Source organism: Microtus oregoni, unplaced genomic scaffold (assembly GCF_018167655.1).
Source record: "Microtus oregoni isolate MIOR12 unplaced genomic scaffold, Mior012 000000F_ref0000247, whole genome shotgun sequence".
NCBI lineage: Eukaryota > Metazoa > Chordata > Mammalia > Rodentia > Cricetidae > Microtus > Microtus oregoni.
In genome coordinates, this window is record NW_024543059.1 from 39,291,609 (window position 1) to 39,309,640 (window position 18,032).

Here is an 18,032-nt window from a genome sequence, read left to right on the forward strand (position 1 = left end):
GAGTGCAAGCTGGTACAACCCCTTTGGATATCAGTGTGGTGATTTCTCAGAAAATTAGGCAACAACCTTCCTCAATACCACTTTTGAGTATATACCCAAAGGATGCTCAATTGTACCACAAAGACTTGTGCTCAACTATGTTGATAGCAGCATTGTTTGTCATATCCAGAACCTGGAAACAACCTAAATGCCCCTTGAGCAAGGAATGAATAAGGAAAATGTGTGGTACATTTACACAATGGAGTTCTACATAGCAGAAAATTTTATATCTTGAGATTTTCAGGCAAACTGATGGATCTTAAATACATCATACTGAGTGAGAAAACTCAGACCAGAAAGACAATTATTATATGTACTCATTCATAAGTGGCTTTTAGACAAAAAGCAAAGAAAACCAGCCTATGATTCACAATCCCAGAGAACCTAGACAATAACGAGGACCCTAAGAGAGACATACATAGATCTAATCTACGTGGCAAATAGAAAAAGGCAAGATCTCCCTAGTAAATGGGAGCATGGGGACCACAGGGTAAGGAGCTGGTGTGGTTTTTTCAAAGCTATGCCACACATAAGCTGAGTCTAGCATTTGGAGCAGAGCCCTTCTGCCTCTTGGATCGACTTCTATCTATAACTGTCCTTCAGAATGACTTCTCTTATTAGTATTTTTTCCTTTCTTCTGCCTTCTTAATTTTTTTTTATCACTCAGTTTGGTCTTGGGAACGTGTATCTTAATCACAGGCTTATTTGAGGCATGTCTGAAAACACTTTTAGTTTGTACCCTGTCGTCTGAACATAAAGAGGCCAACAAGACAAGGGACAATTAAAACGAGAGTAGAGGCTAGTCATCTCAGTGGTTTCCTTGTTATTAGCTGTGAATGCCTTATCAGAGATGGGCCATTATAGTTTAAATGGTGAGAAGAGTTTGAAAGGGGTTTGAAACTTCATCAGACACTTCCTGCTTCAAGTTGTAGCCCATTGTTTTCCAGACTCCAATTTCTTCCTCTACAATGAACAATAACTTTTTGATTAAACAGCTGGCAGTTACTATTGAATGCCTCACATTTAATAACAAAGTCTTCCCTCAGAACAGGAAATTTTATCTAAATTGCTTTGCTCTTCTTGGTGACTGAACTTCTAAAGTCTGACAGGACTGATAGCATGGAAAAACAAAAATTTCATTCAAGAAGACGATGATTACTTTAGAAAAGAAACAGCCTCGAACTAAATGAATAATTCAGAGTACATGCTGCAAAGCAGAAGTCAAGGCATACGCGTTGTCCGCTCTGTAAACATTATTAAAAAACAATCAAGTTTGTATTGACACATTTATATTGGCAAGACCACAGACAGCAGCTGAAAGAGGAAGAGACCATGAAAAGCAGCGCTGTAGGAAGGACTTTCTTGACCAGATTCTGTCTTCTTCATGGGGGCATCTTCCATTACCTGCTTAGGAAGGTGTGTTCTGCACCAGGCTACATGATAACCCCTCACCTATTAGCTTCCACCCTGGCCTCAGCCCACCCTCCGTCCCTCCCTCCCTTCCTTCCTTCCCGATGGTACTTAATTTTTGGTCGACTCGCTTGGGACCTTGGCAGAAAGGAACTGATAGACACCTAAGGGTCATTCTCCAGAGCTGCACAGTAGGGCAATGAGAAGTCAAAATGAACCAGGAGGAACAAATGGAGACCATCCATCTCACGGGAGTTTATATTTCTTTTTATTAAAATTCTGAAGTTAAAAATATGATTGTATCATTTCCCTCTTCCCATTCCTCCCTCCAAACCTCTACAACACCCCCTTCAACACCAGGTACCAGGTCTTTTTCACGTCATTGCCTCTTTTTCTTTAATTGTTGCTGTAGTTACTTGGGTATATGTAGCACTATTGTCTGTCTTTTGTCTGTCTGTCTATCTACTCACCTGTCATCAAGCTCCCCATTTGCCACCTGTGTAACAGTTGCTAGTGGATATTATCAGGGGAACTCTTTTATTTCTGTGTATATTTCATAAACGATAGGATGAGGAAAGGGTTTTTCCTTTGTGCTGTTTTCTAATTCTCCCTCCCCCCATTAGTCAAGTAGAAAAATCTTTAGAAGTGCTCTTTCAAAAAAAAAAAAAAAAAAAAGAAGTGCTCTTTCAGTGGGGAATACCCTACTTTCATATTTCCAATTCCTCCTCGGACATGGTCTTATGCCAAGCTCTAAGGGCTGAGTTACAAGCTTCCTTTGGCTGAGGTAAAACCGCGTCAGTGATGTATTAGGGTTTCCATTCAGATCCAACTGTTGTGTGGCGACAGACAAGCCAGGTATCTGCCAGAGATTGTCTACAGGAGACCAGGCTGGCACCTGTAAGTCTGATTTCTGAGTGGCTTAGAAATTGCCATTTTTAACAAACTCATGAAGTTCTTCTATGGCCTAGCCAAGTTTGGATATTACCAAGAGGCCTTACATTCAAAGTGCATTCAAATTCTACAAATTCAGCCTCCATCAAGAGTCCCAGAAGGAGCCAAAGACAATGGGTTATGTCTTGATATTTAGAGATACTAGCATTTGGGACCAGTGTGTAGGCTTGCAGACTACGGCTGTGTAAAAACATAAAGGATGGGGGTGAGGGAGAGAGAGAATTTTTTTTGTTCTTTACCATGGGTACTAGACCCTGCCATATTCCAAACAACACGAGTTGTTTGAAAATGTCAATCACCAGGCCTTTGGGGAGCTCTGCTTTGCTCTGTGAAGCTTCAAGCTGTTGCGTGAGGAAGTGTACCCTTTCACTGCTGACAGATGGCTCTTGGATGCTTGTATATTAATGTAACAAGTAGCAGATGGAGGTGGGATCAGAAGACTTTCAATGTCCTGATAGTCCCTGCTACCCCTATATGTCCTCTATGAACAGCAGGCCTTTAATCTGTTGTAGGAAGACCACTTAAATCTTCACCTCAGGGGACAGAAAGACAGGTGACATGAGCAGCTAGCTGGGGTATCATTAAGCACTGTGCACAGTACATTTTGTCTGGACCCGTGGGAAAGATGGCAGCACTGGCCACGGCCTCAAAGTGTGGCGGGCGGCTCTGTTGACAGAGTGATTTGGGGGCTCAAACTCAACTCTCCTTCACACTGTGACTTCTGAGCTCTCCTTACTCATAAAGACTGAGAGCTGAAGTGGGGAGCGTGCTTATGCAGTAGAGCCCAGTGGCTTCCGTGAGGGTGTTGGCAGTTTGTCTGAAAATACTTCAAACTAGAGGATCTTTTAGGTTATTTGGTGAAGATAAGAACATCTCTTTTCCTTAATAACACTAATAATATTGCACTTATAAAAAACATTTACAGCCTCATGAAATACTTTACAGACTATTTGCTGGGTATTTACAGAACATGTGTATAAGAGGGACTGCTGCTGTCTAAAGCACCTAGATGTGGCGGTGCGCCTGGAACTCTATCACCTAGGAGATGGAGACAGGCAGACCAGAAGTTCAGTGTCATCCTCAGCTACGTGGTGAGTTTGAGGTTAGCCTGGACTACATAAACTATGTTAATATAAAATGCATGGTTGAAAGCTCTGAGGTGCGGTAACTTCCCCTAGGTCGCAAAGTGTGAACAAGAGAGGTAAGACATAGCCAGAGGCTTGCTAACTCTAACCCAGATGCTCCTTCTTTATCTCCCAATGTTTCTGTTGTCTATCAGCTGTGTGTTTTTCTCTGCAAGAGCAGAATCCACTTCTGAGAAGAAGGCAGTGCCATGTGGTAAAGGTTTGCATCTGGGTTTGAATGTTGCTGTTACCATCCATGTCAGAAAAGCCTTTTCACCTTCGTGAGCATGTCATTTGAGCAGACTGGGTGCCTGGTATTAAGATTATTGCAAGAATTATGAAGTATGTACACTTACATACGATAGCTGGAGCTCACTCAAAGTTTGCTCCTGTAGCGTTTGAGGCAAAGACTCTTTCTTTCTGAGTTTGAGTGGCAATGTTCTGCAGAGACAGGAGGATCATGGATGCCAGCCCGCCTTTCTCTGTGCCTGTCGTTCTGACTGCTAGGAAATCCATCTTATCTCGAGCTAAAACTACACTGTTATCATTCACCTAGTAGCGCATGTATTAGTTGCTTGTCTTGTTGCCCAACAAGAGCAGCCTAAGGAAGGGAAGGGTCATTTGACTCAGAGTTCGAGGGAAGGACTCTTATGTTGGGGCAGGCATGGTGGCAGGAGTATGAGACAGCTGGGCATATTGGAGCCACCAACAGGAAGCAGGGAGAGGTGGACACTGGGGCTCAGTGGCTCACGAATGCATTATTTGCTCCGTCTAAGAGCTTAGCCTGTGGGATATGCTACCCAGAATCAGGCTGGGTCTTTCCATCTCAAGTAATCTAATCTTGGAAGTTCCTCACAGACAATGCACAGAGTTTGCCTTCTAGGTGGTTCTAGATCCTGTCAAGTTGACAGTATAAATCGTCACAGTGCACATTTCACTCCCTTGAGCTTGAGCCCCTGGAGCAAATTGAGCTCCTCTCCAGGGCTCCTTCCTCGTATTTGAAGACTTTGCCATGACCACCCATCGGCCTTCTTCAGACTAAGCCCTTGTCCTTCAGCCATTCATTCCTTTATTGGGCTCCCAGGTCCTTCACCTCCTTCTCAAGAGTGTCTGTTTATTTTGCAAGTCCCGAGAATGACACATGATTATCTGAGCTGATGAACTCAGATTAGAATCATTACCTTCTCACAGTCCAGTTTAAACTCCCAGTATCCTCTGGACAGTGTGAACTCACGCAATGAAAGAGAGCCAAGACCTGCCCCCGTGAGTATGTCTGTCTACTCTTGGCTCTCCCACAGTTTAAGAGGCTTGTATTTACTAAGCACAGCAGCTTTCAGTGTTAAATTTCATCTCTAGTTGACCCTGATTTCTGCCTATTAATGTCACCTTTAATCCCGATAATGTTGCATCAAGTCTCTTGTGACTAAAACCATAACACCAGCTTCATAGTTCCCCACAGATTCAAGAAACACTGATACTGCCAAGTCACAGATAAAATTCTAAATATGACAGAATTACTTGACCTCGTTATTTGACATTGATCCACAAATCTGAAGCGTTTTAGGCTGACTCTGCCTTATGAACTCGGGAAGAGAGAGTGTTGGGAAGAAGTGGTGGGAGAAGGGCTGGTGGAGTGGCCTGGTTTGTAAAGTGCTTACAGAACCCGAGTTCAAGCCCTAGCACCCACACTAAAAACAAAGCCCAATGCGATGGTTTGCCCTTGTAATGCCAGAGCGGGTGAGGCACAGGGAGAGGTTCTCTGTGTGCTCCATGGCCAGCCAGCCCAGCCTAATCAGTCAGCCTCTGGCCAGTGCAAGATACTATCTCAGAAAGCAAGGTGAATGGCTCCCGAGGAAGGACATTTGAGATTGTCTCCATACACGCTTCCACGCATGCACAAAGTAGCGGAGACATTTAGGTCCATAAGAGATGTCAGGAAGGGATAGACTCGTTGTCATAGAGGTTCCGGTGAGGATAGAAGAGGACAATGCTAGGACTGAGTTGCTAGGGAAGAAACATGGGTTTGGCAAGTGTTTTGTAGGTCAGTAGAGCAGGCCTCACTCTGCTTGCTCTTGGAGAAGACTCCTCCTGGTGGGTGTCTGTATCCTGCTCTGTGGTCTTCCTTGTGGGGTTTGACCAATTCCTTGGGAACCCTGCTGCAGCCTTCTGGTTTACATCCGCAGAGACATCTCCCAGATCGCCACTGTGCCTCCCGCTTTGTGTTCGCATTGGGGTTGACTTCATAGTCAGCTGGAAACTTGCCTAGCTTCTGGCTTTGCTGCAGCCCTCCCTGCTCTGCCCCGCTTGGATTCAGCAGGGATTCCAGTTTGCATGTGTAGGGCGCATGCTCCATTTGCCAGCACAGCTCCCCTCCCTATGACATTCTAGTTCTCTCTCCTAATGCCAGAGGTGCATTTTTACAGTTTGATTGTTGAGTGCCGCTTGGCTTTGTTAAGCAGACGAATAGGCGGAAATTGCAGAAGGGCTTCTTGGGCATCCTTTCATGTCCTTCTGGTCCAAGCTCCGTGGGCTGTGTGCTCCATGTTAGGAAATGATGAGCAACAGCCAGGCAGTTGACGAAAACTCAACAAGTGGCTCCCTGCGCACAGCTGGTGCTGTCCCCTGTCACAGTTAAGGAGCTTTGAGGGGCCTCTGAATGCTGTGCAGACCTCTGGACCTAACACTCAGCATTGTGGGCGTCAAGAATCATGTTAATGATAGATGGACACCCTTTGTTTCTCTTGTTGCCCTCAAAAACCTGTTACGCTCACAGGCCATCAGGAGAAGGTGTGTGTGTGTGCGTGTGTGTGTGTGTGTGTGTGTGTGTGTGTGTGTGTCTTTTATAGTCTAAGGCAGAAGCCGGGTTAGTGTGTGCCAGGTCTCCTATCACCACAGCAGTGGGACCTTGGAGCACGTGATCCCGTGTTCTGTGGAGGAAACTCCCTAGGGAGTGCCTTGACATTCTTCTGGGAAAAGGCTGCTTCCCTCAGGAAAGCAGGGTTGGGGTAACTTCCCTCCTCAGGAGTGCACGGAAGCTTTTCTTCTGGTGGAGGCGAGGCTCAAGATCAATGTCTTCATTCAGCGCCTTATTAGGACTTCATCATGTCTTAGTAAACAGGGATGTAGCAGGTGTCAATTCATTTGCTTTACACTGGAAACTCGTTCTCCTGTGTAATTGGGACAGGTAATGGGGCCCCTTCAGAGGTCTCTCCTCATCCAGGGAAAGAAACCCCTGATTTCCCTCCTGTGTTGTGCCGTCCAATCCTTACATTGTGCAGTGTTGAGTCCCCAGGGCTTTGTTTGCAAAACAGGAAATGCAAGCTTTTCATTGAATACATACTGGTCTTTTAAGCAGGAGGATGTTCTTGTTTAAAGTCACATAACGAGGGCTGTTCCTTCTTGATGTGAGCCCTGGGGTCCCATGGCTGATTTTCTCCAGCCTGTCAGTTACCCTCAGTGGCTTGCTTTTCTAAGGCAGGGTTTATGTTTGACTGGATAGCTAATTTCGCATGGCGTTGTGTTAGAAATACGAGGCTTACACTTTATACTCCTGATAGATGCTAATGGCGTGCCCAATTCCCATCACCCCCCAAACCACTTAATAGTCAGCACCTTGGTTAGTGGCTCACGTGAGCTCAAAGCCTCAGATGCAGGACTAAGGGGGAATGAGGTTTGTCTGCAGTCAAAAGAAGGGGTAGGTTTCAGATGGGTGTAGAGTACCGCATTATTTGTGCCAGACTAGGAGAGTGTGATAAATTTAGTAAAAAGCAAAAAGATTTACATGATCTGGAGAGAAACTGCAGCGTTATTTGGGATGATGAGAGTGTAGCCAATGAAAGCTCTAAATTACTGGCTTATCAGAAGGGTGGCTCTTGATCTAATTAATTTTCAAGTTGCCCACTGTTTCTCCTTCTTTCTGAAATACAGCTATCTGGCTTCCCTGTTGTGGCAGCATGACTTCCTGATAGAGTTAAATTTCCTACCCCCTCTCTTTTTGGCTGGAAAACAATGAGAAGCGTTTGTCTTGTTTCTCTCCAGCTTTGCGTGTAAATCTCACGAGGTGGAGATGGCACAGGAAGACTAGAGGAAGGGACGATTGCATCTCGCTGACTTTATTTATTTCCCCAAGGGTTATCTGCATAATGCAAAGTGCCTCTCCTGACGAACTCTTTTCTCAGTCTGAATTATCCAGTTTCATGAATTGCTTATCATGACTTCTGCCTTGGTAGGCTTTCACAACTATCTGACTATCTTCTTCCAATCGTGAAGATTCAGGAAGCATTCCGTCATTCAGTCATTCAAAGAAGACATCTACGCTGGCTAGGTAGTCTTCTTGACACTGGAAATGCCGACATGAAAATGACAAGTTCTCTGCTTTAAGAAGTCCCGTGGGAGGACAGAGTCAATGAGCAGAGCACCCGTTTTGCAGCAAAACAAGCTAAGTGCCGGAGAGTGACCAGGTGGCTAGGAGGTGCTCTGTAGAGGGCTATCAGGGAGGAGCTCTCAGTAAATGGCACAAAGGAGCAGACACAGGGCTGGGTCCCGAGATCGAGGCTCCACTCCATCCATACCCTGCCCAGGATGGAAGCAATGGTCATCAGGACCTGAGGAACAGCTTGAGGGTGAACACTCTGGGTCAAGGTCAGTAGAACAACCAACTTCCTCCTTGGTCTGGAAAGGCAAGCCCAACTGTGGCCAGGATCTTAGAGACACTAGTGTGTTGTGGAGGTACAACTGTTATCAGTCAAATGGTGGTGAGGGATTCAATGGGTCATTCTAGCATACCATTCCAGAGATTAGTAAAGAACCAACAATGGAAACAGTAAAAAGCCATACAAATAATGCAATGTGTTTAAGGCCGCTTGTTCTGAAAGCTTTTCTCTGCAAATCGTCTCAGTCTAGCAAATTGTCTCAGTGAGGCTGTAGAGTGACCTGTCTCAGTCACAAGAACTTCCCCCTTCCTTCTAGATGAGTCAGTCAAGTGAGGACTTGTAATTTATTTGGATGAATTGTACTTTTATGTTGCTATTTTAGAAAAAGACTTTGGCTTGTCATGTGACGTGAGCATGCATCAGGATATGCAGCCCCTTCCTCAGAAGTCTAGATACTTCCGAGTGATCTCAGGCTCGCCATCCCTGCACTTCAATATTTTCTCTACAGGTATTTATGGGCTCTGTGTTTCTGTGTTCTAACTTTTTGGGAAGCAATAACTTGGCTACGGTTTCTGTAATGGCATCTCTTCATTGAATATATAAACAGGCGGTACAGGAGAGTGGCCACAGCCTCGAGTTCAAAGTTTATCACCTCCGAGCTATGGCACCATGCTATGGTTATTCGTTGGGCTGATGTCCTTTATGCAGAGTTTGCAGTTTTTTAAACTCCCCGGTGTTGCTATACATGTATTCCCATGCATTCAATGTGCCGATTCTGCCTGCTGCACGGATTCTCTAGTGAGTCTTGCATTTTGGAAGATGTTGGTTGCCAGGAAGGGAGCATCTTGCACTTCTCCGTGGCTTGAAGAGGAGACTCTGGTGGGAACATAGAACATTGGCACACCACACCAGTGTGGTGTGCATAGCCTGTGGGTCACCTGGTCCTGGAGGGCAGTGACAGACCTCCAATATTTGCTTCCGCAGCAGTTTCTAAAGTACCAGAGTTGCCATGGTGAGAAGACAGGCAGGATGGGAAGTTGGTCTTTTTGATTATTTCATCCTCCATGCAGTCATGCGCTCTACTCATATTGGCTAAGGCCTCTGCCCAGCTCAGCGAGATGGGCTGGGAGTATATTAACTATAAGGAAGAGAGCACCTGCCCCAGAAACTCCTCTCCTGACAGAGGTGGATGCTTGGAAATGCAGGCGAAGGCAAACGGCTTGACAACATTTTCAATTTATTAGTAAGACAGCCTTGTAGAAAATTATGCTTCTGCCCCTTCCTCCAAATACAGTGGTCTCCATTTCTTTCTAGGCTTTTTCGTATCCACCAATGTTAAACATAATTTTTCCATCGTTATCTCCCCAGCACATAAATAACTTTTTATTTTATGTCCTCTGCAGAAAATTATTTTGTATATATTTTTCCGTTTTCACAATCTGCATATTTATCATTTTTAATGACTATAGTAAATTCTTAGAAGCTGGTGTATTTTAAAATGTATGCTTTTTGCTCTTTTGTTGTTACTTGGCTTGTTTCTAGTTTTTTTTCCACTATATTGCACTGGGAACCCTTTAAGAGGAAGTATGTAATATATTGTTCTAAAGCAGCTTTGACAAATTGTTTCATCCAAAAAGGTTCATTCAACACATAGAAAAGATTGAATTCCTGTGAAGAAAACATAGCCTATCTTCTGAAGGGAAATGTGTATCTCCCTAGTTATGTTTTGAGTTTCCATTTATAATGGAAAGATAATTAGTGCAAAAAGCCCCGATGTGAGGAACAAGACAAGGATGTCCACTCTCTCCATACCTCTTCAATATATTGCTTGAAGTTCTAGCAATAGCAATAAGACGACATAAGGGGATCAAGGGGATTCATATTGGAAAGGAAGAAGTTAAGCTTTCGTTATTTGCAGATGATATGATAGTATACATAAGCGACCCCAAAAACTCTACCAAAGAACTCCTACAGCTGATAAACACCTTTAGTAATGTGGCAGGATACAAGGTCAACTCCAAAAAAATCAGTTGCCCTCCTATACACTAAGGATAAGGAAACAGAGAGGGAAATCAGAGAAGCATCACCTTTCATGATAGCCACAAATAGCATAAAATATCTTGGGGTAACTCTGACCAAGGAAGAGAAAGTGCGAAGTACTCTACAACACGTGGGCACAGGAGACCACTTCCTACGTATAACCCCAGCAGCACAGACATTAAGGGCCTCATTGAATAAATGGGACCTACTGAGACTGAGAAGCTTCTGTAAAGCAAAGGACACTGTCACTAAGACAGAAAGGCAACCCCCTGACTGGGAGAAGATCTTCACCAACCCCGCCACTGACAAAGGTCTGATCTCCAAAATATATAAAGAACTCAAGAAACTAGACCGTAAAAGGCTAATCAACCCAATTATAAAATGGGGCACTGAGCGGAACAGAGAACTCTCAACACAAGAAGTTCAAATGGCCAAAAGACACTTAAGGTCATGCTCAACTTCCTTAGGGATCAGGGAAATGCAAATCAAGACAACTTTAAGATACCATCTTACACCTGTCAGAATGGCTAAAATAAAAAACTCCAATGATAGCCTTTGCTGGAGAGGTTGTGGAGAAAGGGGTACACTCATCCATTGCTGGTGGGAATGCAAACTTGTGCAACCACTTCGGAAAGCAGTGTGGCGGTTTCTCAGGAAATTCGGGATAAATCTACCCCTGGACCCAGCAATACCACTCTTGGGAATATACCCAAGAGAGGCCTTATCATACAACAAAAGTATATGCTCTACTATGTTCATAGCAGCATTGTTTGTAATAGCCAGAACCTGGAAACAACCTAGATGCCCTTCAATGGAAGAATGGATGAAGAAAGTATGGAATATATACATATTAGAGTACTACTCAGCAGTAAAAAACAAGGACTTCTTGAATTTTGCATGGATGGAAATAGAAAACACTATCCTGAGTGAGGTAAGCCAGACCCAAAAAGAGGAACATGGGATGTACTCACTCATATTTGGTTTCTAGCCATAAATAAAGAACACTGAGCCTATAATTCGCGATCCTAGAGAAGCTAAATAAGAAGGAGAATCCAAAGAAAAACATATAGGCATCCTCCTGAATATTAACCTTCATCAGGCGATGAAAGGAGACAGAGACAGAGACCCACATTGGAGCACCGGACAGAAATCTCAAGGTCCAAATCAGGAGCAGAAGGAGAGAGAGCACGAGCGAGGAACTCAGGACCGCGAGGGGTGCACCCACACACTGAGAAAATGGGGATGTTCTATCGGGAACTCACCAAGGGCAGCTGGCCTGGGTCTGAAAAAGCCTGTGATAAAACCGGACTTGCTGAACATAGTGGACAATGAGGACTACTGAGAACTCAAGAACAATGGCAATGGGTTTTTGAGCCTACTGCACATACTGGCTCTGTGGGAGCCTAGGCAGTTTGGTTGCTCACCTTACTAGACCTGGATGGAGGTGGGTGGTCCTTGGACTTCCCACAGGGCAGGGAATCCTGATTTCTCTTTGGGGTAACAAGGGAGGGGGACTTGATTGGGGGAGAGGGGGAGAAATGGGAGGCGGTGGCGGGGAAGAGACAGAAATCTTTAATAAATAAATAAATTATAAAAAAAGCCCTGATGTGTTTCATATTCCTAAAGAGGGTTTACACACAGTCTTCCAAACTGCAGGCTTCTGGAGATGCAGTTTTGAGCTGTGCAGCTTGTCCAAAAGGCTGTGGGATAACAGCACCCATGGAAACAGTTTCGCTGTCTTTCCCTTTCCTTGGACAACTGGAAGTCTTCGGTTCTTCTACATTTTCCTTCTGAGACCCTTTTAGAGAAACACTTTGCCCTCCATCCCCCCAGGGGGCCATGAGCTGCACCGTAGTGCAGAGGTCCTGACACACAGGCAGAGTGAGCCGAGGAAGGAATGGGAAAAGCAGGAGTAGATCGGGCTCTCACTTGGAATTGAAATGTACAGCTCTCTCCATCTCACCCCATTGAGAGTCCTCTGGGCTCCCAGCACTATGATGCTAATCTTGGCGGTCAACCTGACACCTTTGGAATGATAGAACCTCCGTCAGATTGGCCTTCTGGACGTGCCAGTGGGGACATTTTCTTGATTAATGATTGATGTGGGCCATTGTGGGTGGTATTGTCCCTAGGCGAGTGGGCCTGGGCTGTATAAGAGAGGAAGCAGACTGTGCCTGCGAGCCATCCAGTAGGCACCATTCCACCGTGATCTCTGCTTCCAGCTTATGTAAGCCAAAGAAACCCATGCATCCAAGTTGATTTTTGTCATAGCAAACTAGAACAGGAGCTGAGTGGTACCTGCCATGGGGAGAATGGAGGCTTGTTACCAGCTGGTCTCAAGGAAGCACCGATTTTAATATCTCTCCCTGACTACCTGGTGTTGGCATAGAGGAACCAGGGTGGTGAGTTGTTCCTGAAATCCCATTTTTTATTAGTTCGGCTGGGACATGTTGCGTGTCACAGGTTGCCGACTTCAGTTTCATGTAGCAGGACTGTATGTATCTATTTGTTCAAACTCATTGCCTTATTTTCCTGTTACCCATTGTGGCATTTGGAGTACAAGGCAGGTTTAATGAGTACTTTGTGATAGAGTGCCAGTGGGATGTGTTGACAGGCAGTTGTCCAGTCCTTTACAGGGCTCTCCTGGGTGTTGTAGAAGTGATGGTGGCTGGATCTCCCAAAACTAGAGTGAAACATTTACCTCCAGTACCTGGGCATTGGAGTCAGAGGGATGAGGGCTTTAGCATAGTTCTATACATGGACTTTATCTCTGTTGGATGCACCTGGTGGACTGGACATGCTTACATTCTCTCTACCTCAGCTCATTGTCCTGTAACATGTGGATAAAATCACTTACCTCTGAGTTTGTGCATGGGTAATTGCTCAGCATGGACATTCAAAATACTGTCTTCTTATTCACACTCCCACCCAGTGGTAAGGAAGATATAGAAGGCATGAGTTGCCTAGACAACGTAGCCAGTACGGTCATGAAGATGATCTCTGTCATGGTATCTGCCATTTAAAGTATGCCATATATTAACCTCTTCAAACTAGCAGCTGTGTATAGGTATACATCCTGCATGATACCTCTGAGTTCTGCTTTAAGTTCCTCTATTAGCAACTATGTTCTTTGTTCTTACAGGATCTATGAGCGTGTGATAGACCCTCCAGAGACCAACCTTCCTCCAGGAAGCAATCTGTGGCTTGGGCAACGGAACCAAAAGCATGGCTTTTTCAAAGTAAGCTCTGATTTTCATGTATTTTGAAAAATGCTTAACTTTCTTTTTATGATTTTAAGTAGAATGGAATTAAATCACTTCCTCCTTTCCTCTTCAGCCTCTCTCACAGTCCCTTCAACTCTCCTTCTCGAAATCTTGGCCTGTTTGCCTTTGATAATTGTTCTGGTTTGAATGAGAATGGCTCCCACAGACTCCTATACTTAAAGTTGGTTCTTAGTTGGTGGATCTTTTGGGGAGTATTAAAGGTGACGGTTTGTTGGAGGAAGTGTGTCACTAGGTAGGGGCAGGTTTTGGAGAAGCCCAGGCCATTCTCAGTAAGTTCTTTCATTCTGTCTAGTGTTTGTTGTCTCAACAAGTAAATTGTCACCTACTTACTGCTCAGTGCCATGCCTGCCACCAGGTTGCCTATCATGGACTCTACTGCCATGTGGAAGTGTGAGCCCTAAATTAGATGCTCTAAGTTGCCTTGGTCATGGTGTCTCTTCGCAGCACTAGAAAAGTAACTAAGACAATTATAATGTTACACATACATGCATAAATTACAGCTATATAACATGCTGAGTCAGTTTGGTGTTAATCTTGCATGTGTATAATTTCAGCAATGTCTGCTTGGCATCTGATAACCAATTAGAGGACTTCACTCCTGGGAAAGTAATTCTCTCCATCTCTCAGCAATTGTCAGTTGCCCAGAGTTCTTGGTCACTAATGGGGTTCCTTGGGATTTCTTCCTTCCACATTTACATGTTTATTGGTGTTGTCATTGTTTGGGGCTTGTTAGGATGCCATATTATTCAGAAATCATGGGTCCAGCTTCTCCATCATGTCTAGGAGACAGTTACTCATAGTGGCTTCCTGATCCTCTAGTTCTTACAATCTTTCCACCCCCTCTTCTGTGTTGTCCTCTGTGCTTTAGATGCACCAATATTTCTGGGTGTGTGTATACACATGGACATGGTGATAACAATTGAACACTTACAGAATACATATGGTTTTAATTCACGCAGTGGCATAATGATTCTTAAAAGTCAGTGTTTTGAAAGTAGACAGAGCTGAGTGGTTTACCTAATGGCTTACTGTGTTGCCTGCCCCTTGGATAAACCACCCAGCTCTCTGTCCTGGTAGACCTGGGCATTCCAGAACATAAAGGACTCTTTGGGTGTATCTCATTAACTTTCAACTCTCGGAGATTTAAATATCTGTGGTGTTTGAATGAGAAGGGCCCTTAGACATTCATGTGATTGAGAACTTGATTCCCAGTTGGTGGAACTGTTTCGGAAGGACCAGGAGGTGTGGTCTTGTTGGAGGAAGTTTGTTACTGGGGGCTGGCTTTTAGCCAGCACCATTCGGATCTACCTTTCTTGGCTGACTTCATGTTCATGGACTGAGATGTGAGCATTCAGCCACTGATCTAACTGCCTGCCACAGCACCTTCACCCACCATTGTAGACTCTAAGCCTTCAGAATTGTAAGCACAATTAAACTCTTCCCTTTTTATAAGTTGCCTTTGTCTGTTTTTTAAAAACACAACAATAGAAAAGATTGGGTCCATCATCAGCACACCTGTTGATTGAATCTGGGATAAGGATCTATTTATAAAGTGAAATGTCAGCCTCTTTGAGTTTGGCTTTCTTGCCTATGAAGACGATATAGTAACTGCTTTGTTGTTTTTTGTGGAAACATAAAGGCACCGGGCTAAAATGTACTGAAAACATAATACCATGAAATTTTAAAATATTCTTGTTCTATAAAGAATGACAGACTTTTGCCTCTGGCAATAGGACAGGCTTGATATTTTAAAAGTCCTCCCGGTTTGAAATACCTATAAATGCTTGATAAAATACAGGTGAAGTCTTTTAAAATTTATCATTGTACTTACAAGAAGAAAAACCTGTAGGGACTAAATATATGGAGGAGAGAAAAAAATCAGGAGAGTCTATTCTAGACTGGAAACATAGCACCTTGGTTTTCTCCTTTAAAAGTTAAGATGTAATTCACACATAGTGCAAGTCATGTCTCTAAATGGATAGCTTTGTGAGCTTGAGAGATTTTGGTTCATGCCTGAAGCTGATGTGAAGATAAAGAATTGTCCCATCATCTCCAGCTTACTCCTCTTGTTCTTCTTCACCCTGACCACTTGTCTCTTCTGACTCTTTAGCTTTGCTTCCCTTGCGTGTTCCATAAATGAAATCAGTTGTGCATGTAGACGTTTGTGTAACTATGCGCATTGGAATTCACCCAGGTGGTTTACTTCTTTCTAGTGTTGAGCCGTGTTCCAGTTTTTCCAGTATGACTGACTGCAGTATATAAGCTTACTTTTTGATAAATATGACTGAGCAACTTAGGAGAAGAAAAGATTTATTTGGCTTCCGCTCTATGTCATCGTCCATCATTGAGGGAAGTCAGGGCAGAGACTCAAGCAGGAACTTGAGCCGGAAACTGTAGAGGCATGCTGCTTGCTGGTTTTCTCTCAGGCTCACGCTTAGGTAGCTTTATTACATAGACCATGACTACCTGTGAGAGAAAGGTGTGGCCCACAGTGCACTGGACCTCCCAAGTCCAGTGTCACTTAACCATCAAAAGCATCTCCTACAGATATGCCCACAGGCCAGTCTCTTCTGAGTGACCCCTCGATTGGGACTCCCTTCTCAGGTGACTCTAGGATGTGTCAAATCGACCATAAAAGCTAACAAACATACTGGGTGGTGGAGGTGCACGCCTTTAATCCCAGCACTCGGGAGGCAGAGGCAGGCGGATCTCTGTGAGTTTGAGGCCAGCATGGTCTACAAGAGCTATCTCAAGGACAGGAACCAAAAGCTACAGAGAAACCCTGTCTCAAAAATCAAAAGAAAGAAAGAAAGAAAGGTAACAAACACATGCATGCTTGTTACGCCATTTCTCAACAGATGAACAACCATTTTTTCAGTTTTCAGCACTTGTAAAGGCACTGTCCTTTTGCAGATAAATGTTTGTGTGAGTAAAAGGATTTGCTCACTTATGTAAATATGTAGGTGTGAGATCACCCCGTCAGAAGTCAATGTTCAAGTTCACAGGAAACGGCCAAATTCTTTTACAAACTGTGTGAGCCATGGCGCACCCCTGCTGCCAGTGTGTGAAAACTCTGGCTGGAACGCCACGTTCCAGCAGTCTGCAAAGTGAGAAACCTGTCCAAGCATGCTGGAGAGTTGGATTGAGGCTTCTGAACGAAAGCTGAGGCTCAGAGGAGGGGAGGCAGAGGGAGTCAATCACTCAGCAAAGCCGGATAGTCCAGAACCCAGCCTGCTTCCTGTTTAACCCCAGCCCTGTCACCATGTGGGCATTACCCTAGGCTTTAGTATCAAAAAACAATCTTCAGGTGGACCGTGCCTGGTACCTTGCCATTCCTGACGTGTAATGTGATTAACTTTGGGGAAGTCGCTCTCAGTCAGCCCTCTTGAAGTACCTCACTTGAAGGGATAAGTCACAAACAATCCCACACCAGTTTGGGATTATGATTAATAAAATGGTTATTTATTTAAAAAGAAAAACTTACAGATCACCATCCCAGACACAGCCCTCTCCACGATTAGGAAAGGAGTCTAGTAGCTGGAAGCAGAGCCAGAAGCAAGAGAGCAAGCGCATAGCTACTGCTGCTTTTTTAAAACAAAGGAGACCACGCCCAAGTGGTCTGGTATGTTAAAGACTATTGGCTGAAGGAGCAGAAGTAGCTCCGGCAGCACCCACAAACTAATTGTTGAAAGTACGGGTTTATGAATCATTATGGGTGACAATGAAAAAAATGAAATGCTCTTCAGTTTAGTCCTTCAAGGACTACAGAAATGAAATTAACAAATAAATTTTAGTTCCTAGTTTTGACACACATAGAGAAGAAGAGCATTAAAGAATATGTGCTAACCAGAGATGATACATTTGACTGGGAGTAGCTGAACTGAAAACCCTTCTAGAAATGGAGACTCTAGCCCTTGGGGGAGATAAGGCTGCTGAGACACAGGAGGGGAGAGCGCCCACAAAAGGCACTTATTGCTAAGGTCATTCCCTTGATAGCTCTGCAGAGGTAAGGAAAAAAAGAAGTTAGAATGCAGAAAAGAAAGATCAATATAAATTTTATATTCCTGCTTAATGTGTGTTCACAGATACATGTTTGGTGCCTCCTATATGTTCAAATAGATGTCTTATACATACATTTATATAAACACACATTACATATTTATTTGCATATCTGTGTGATAAATTTAGGAATACAGAATGTTTAATTAATTTCCAAATTAAATTTGGAGAATTTAAGCGAGAAAACTATTACAGGAGCTATTATAAATACGCTTGTTAAGGTTTTTCTGTATTGTCAAAACATGTTGAGTGTTGTTCCTGGATGTAAAATGAATTCACACTGTGTTACCTGTCACAGCTCACCAAGTCACTTAGAATATTTAGAGGTCTAAAGAATAATTTTACCTAACTCCCAGGTCCTGTAGCATTTCTGATTTTGACTGGCTCTGCTTGTGCCTGCTGGGCTCCCTGGAGTGCCTGTGGCCAGCTCGCCCCTCATCAGGTGCTAAGGTTGAGCCAAGATGCCCTCCGGT

General features: G+C 44.0%; 1 protein-coding gene across 2 annotated transcripts in view; it reads left to right on the forward strand.

Annotated features, from left to right (window-relative positions):
• The window catches only part of Nell1 (neural EGFL like 1), an 821,283-nt gene that overhangs the window by 171,737 nt on the left and 631,514 nt on the right, over positions 1-18,032 (forward strand). For both annotated transcript variants that reach the window (XM_041649180.1, XM_041649187.1), the window contains exon 5: positions 13,359-13,455. In XM_041649180.1, the coding sequence (XP_041505114.1) occupies positions 13,359-13,455 (97 nt within the window). The remainder of the gene's footprint in view (positions 1-13,358; positions 13,456-18,032) is intronic.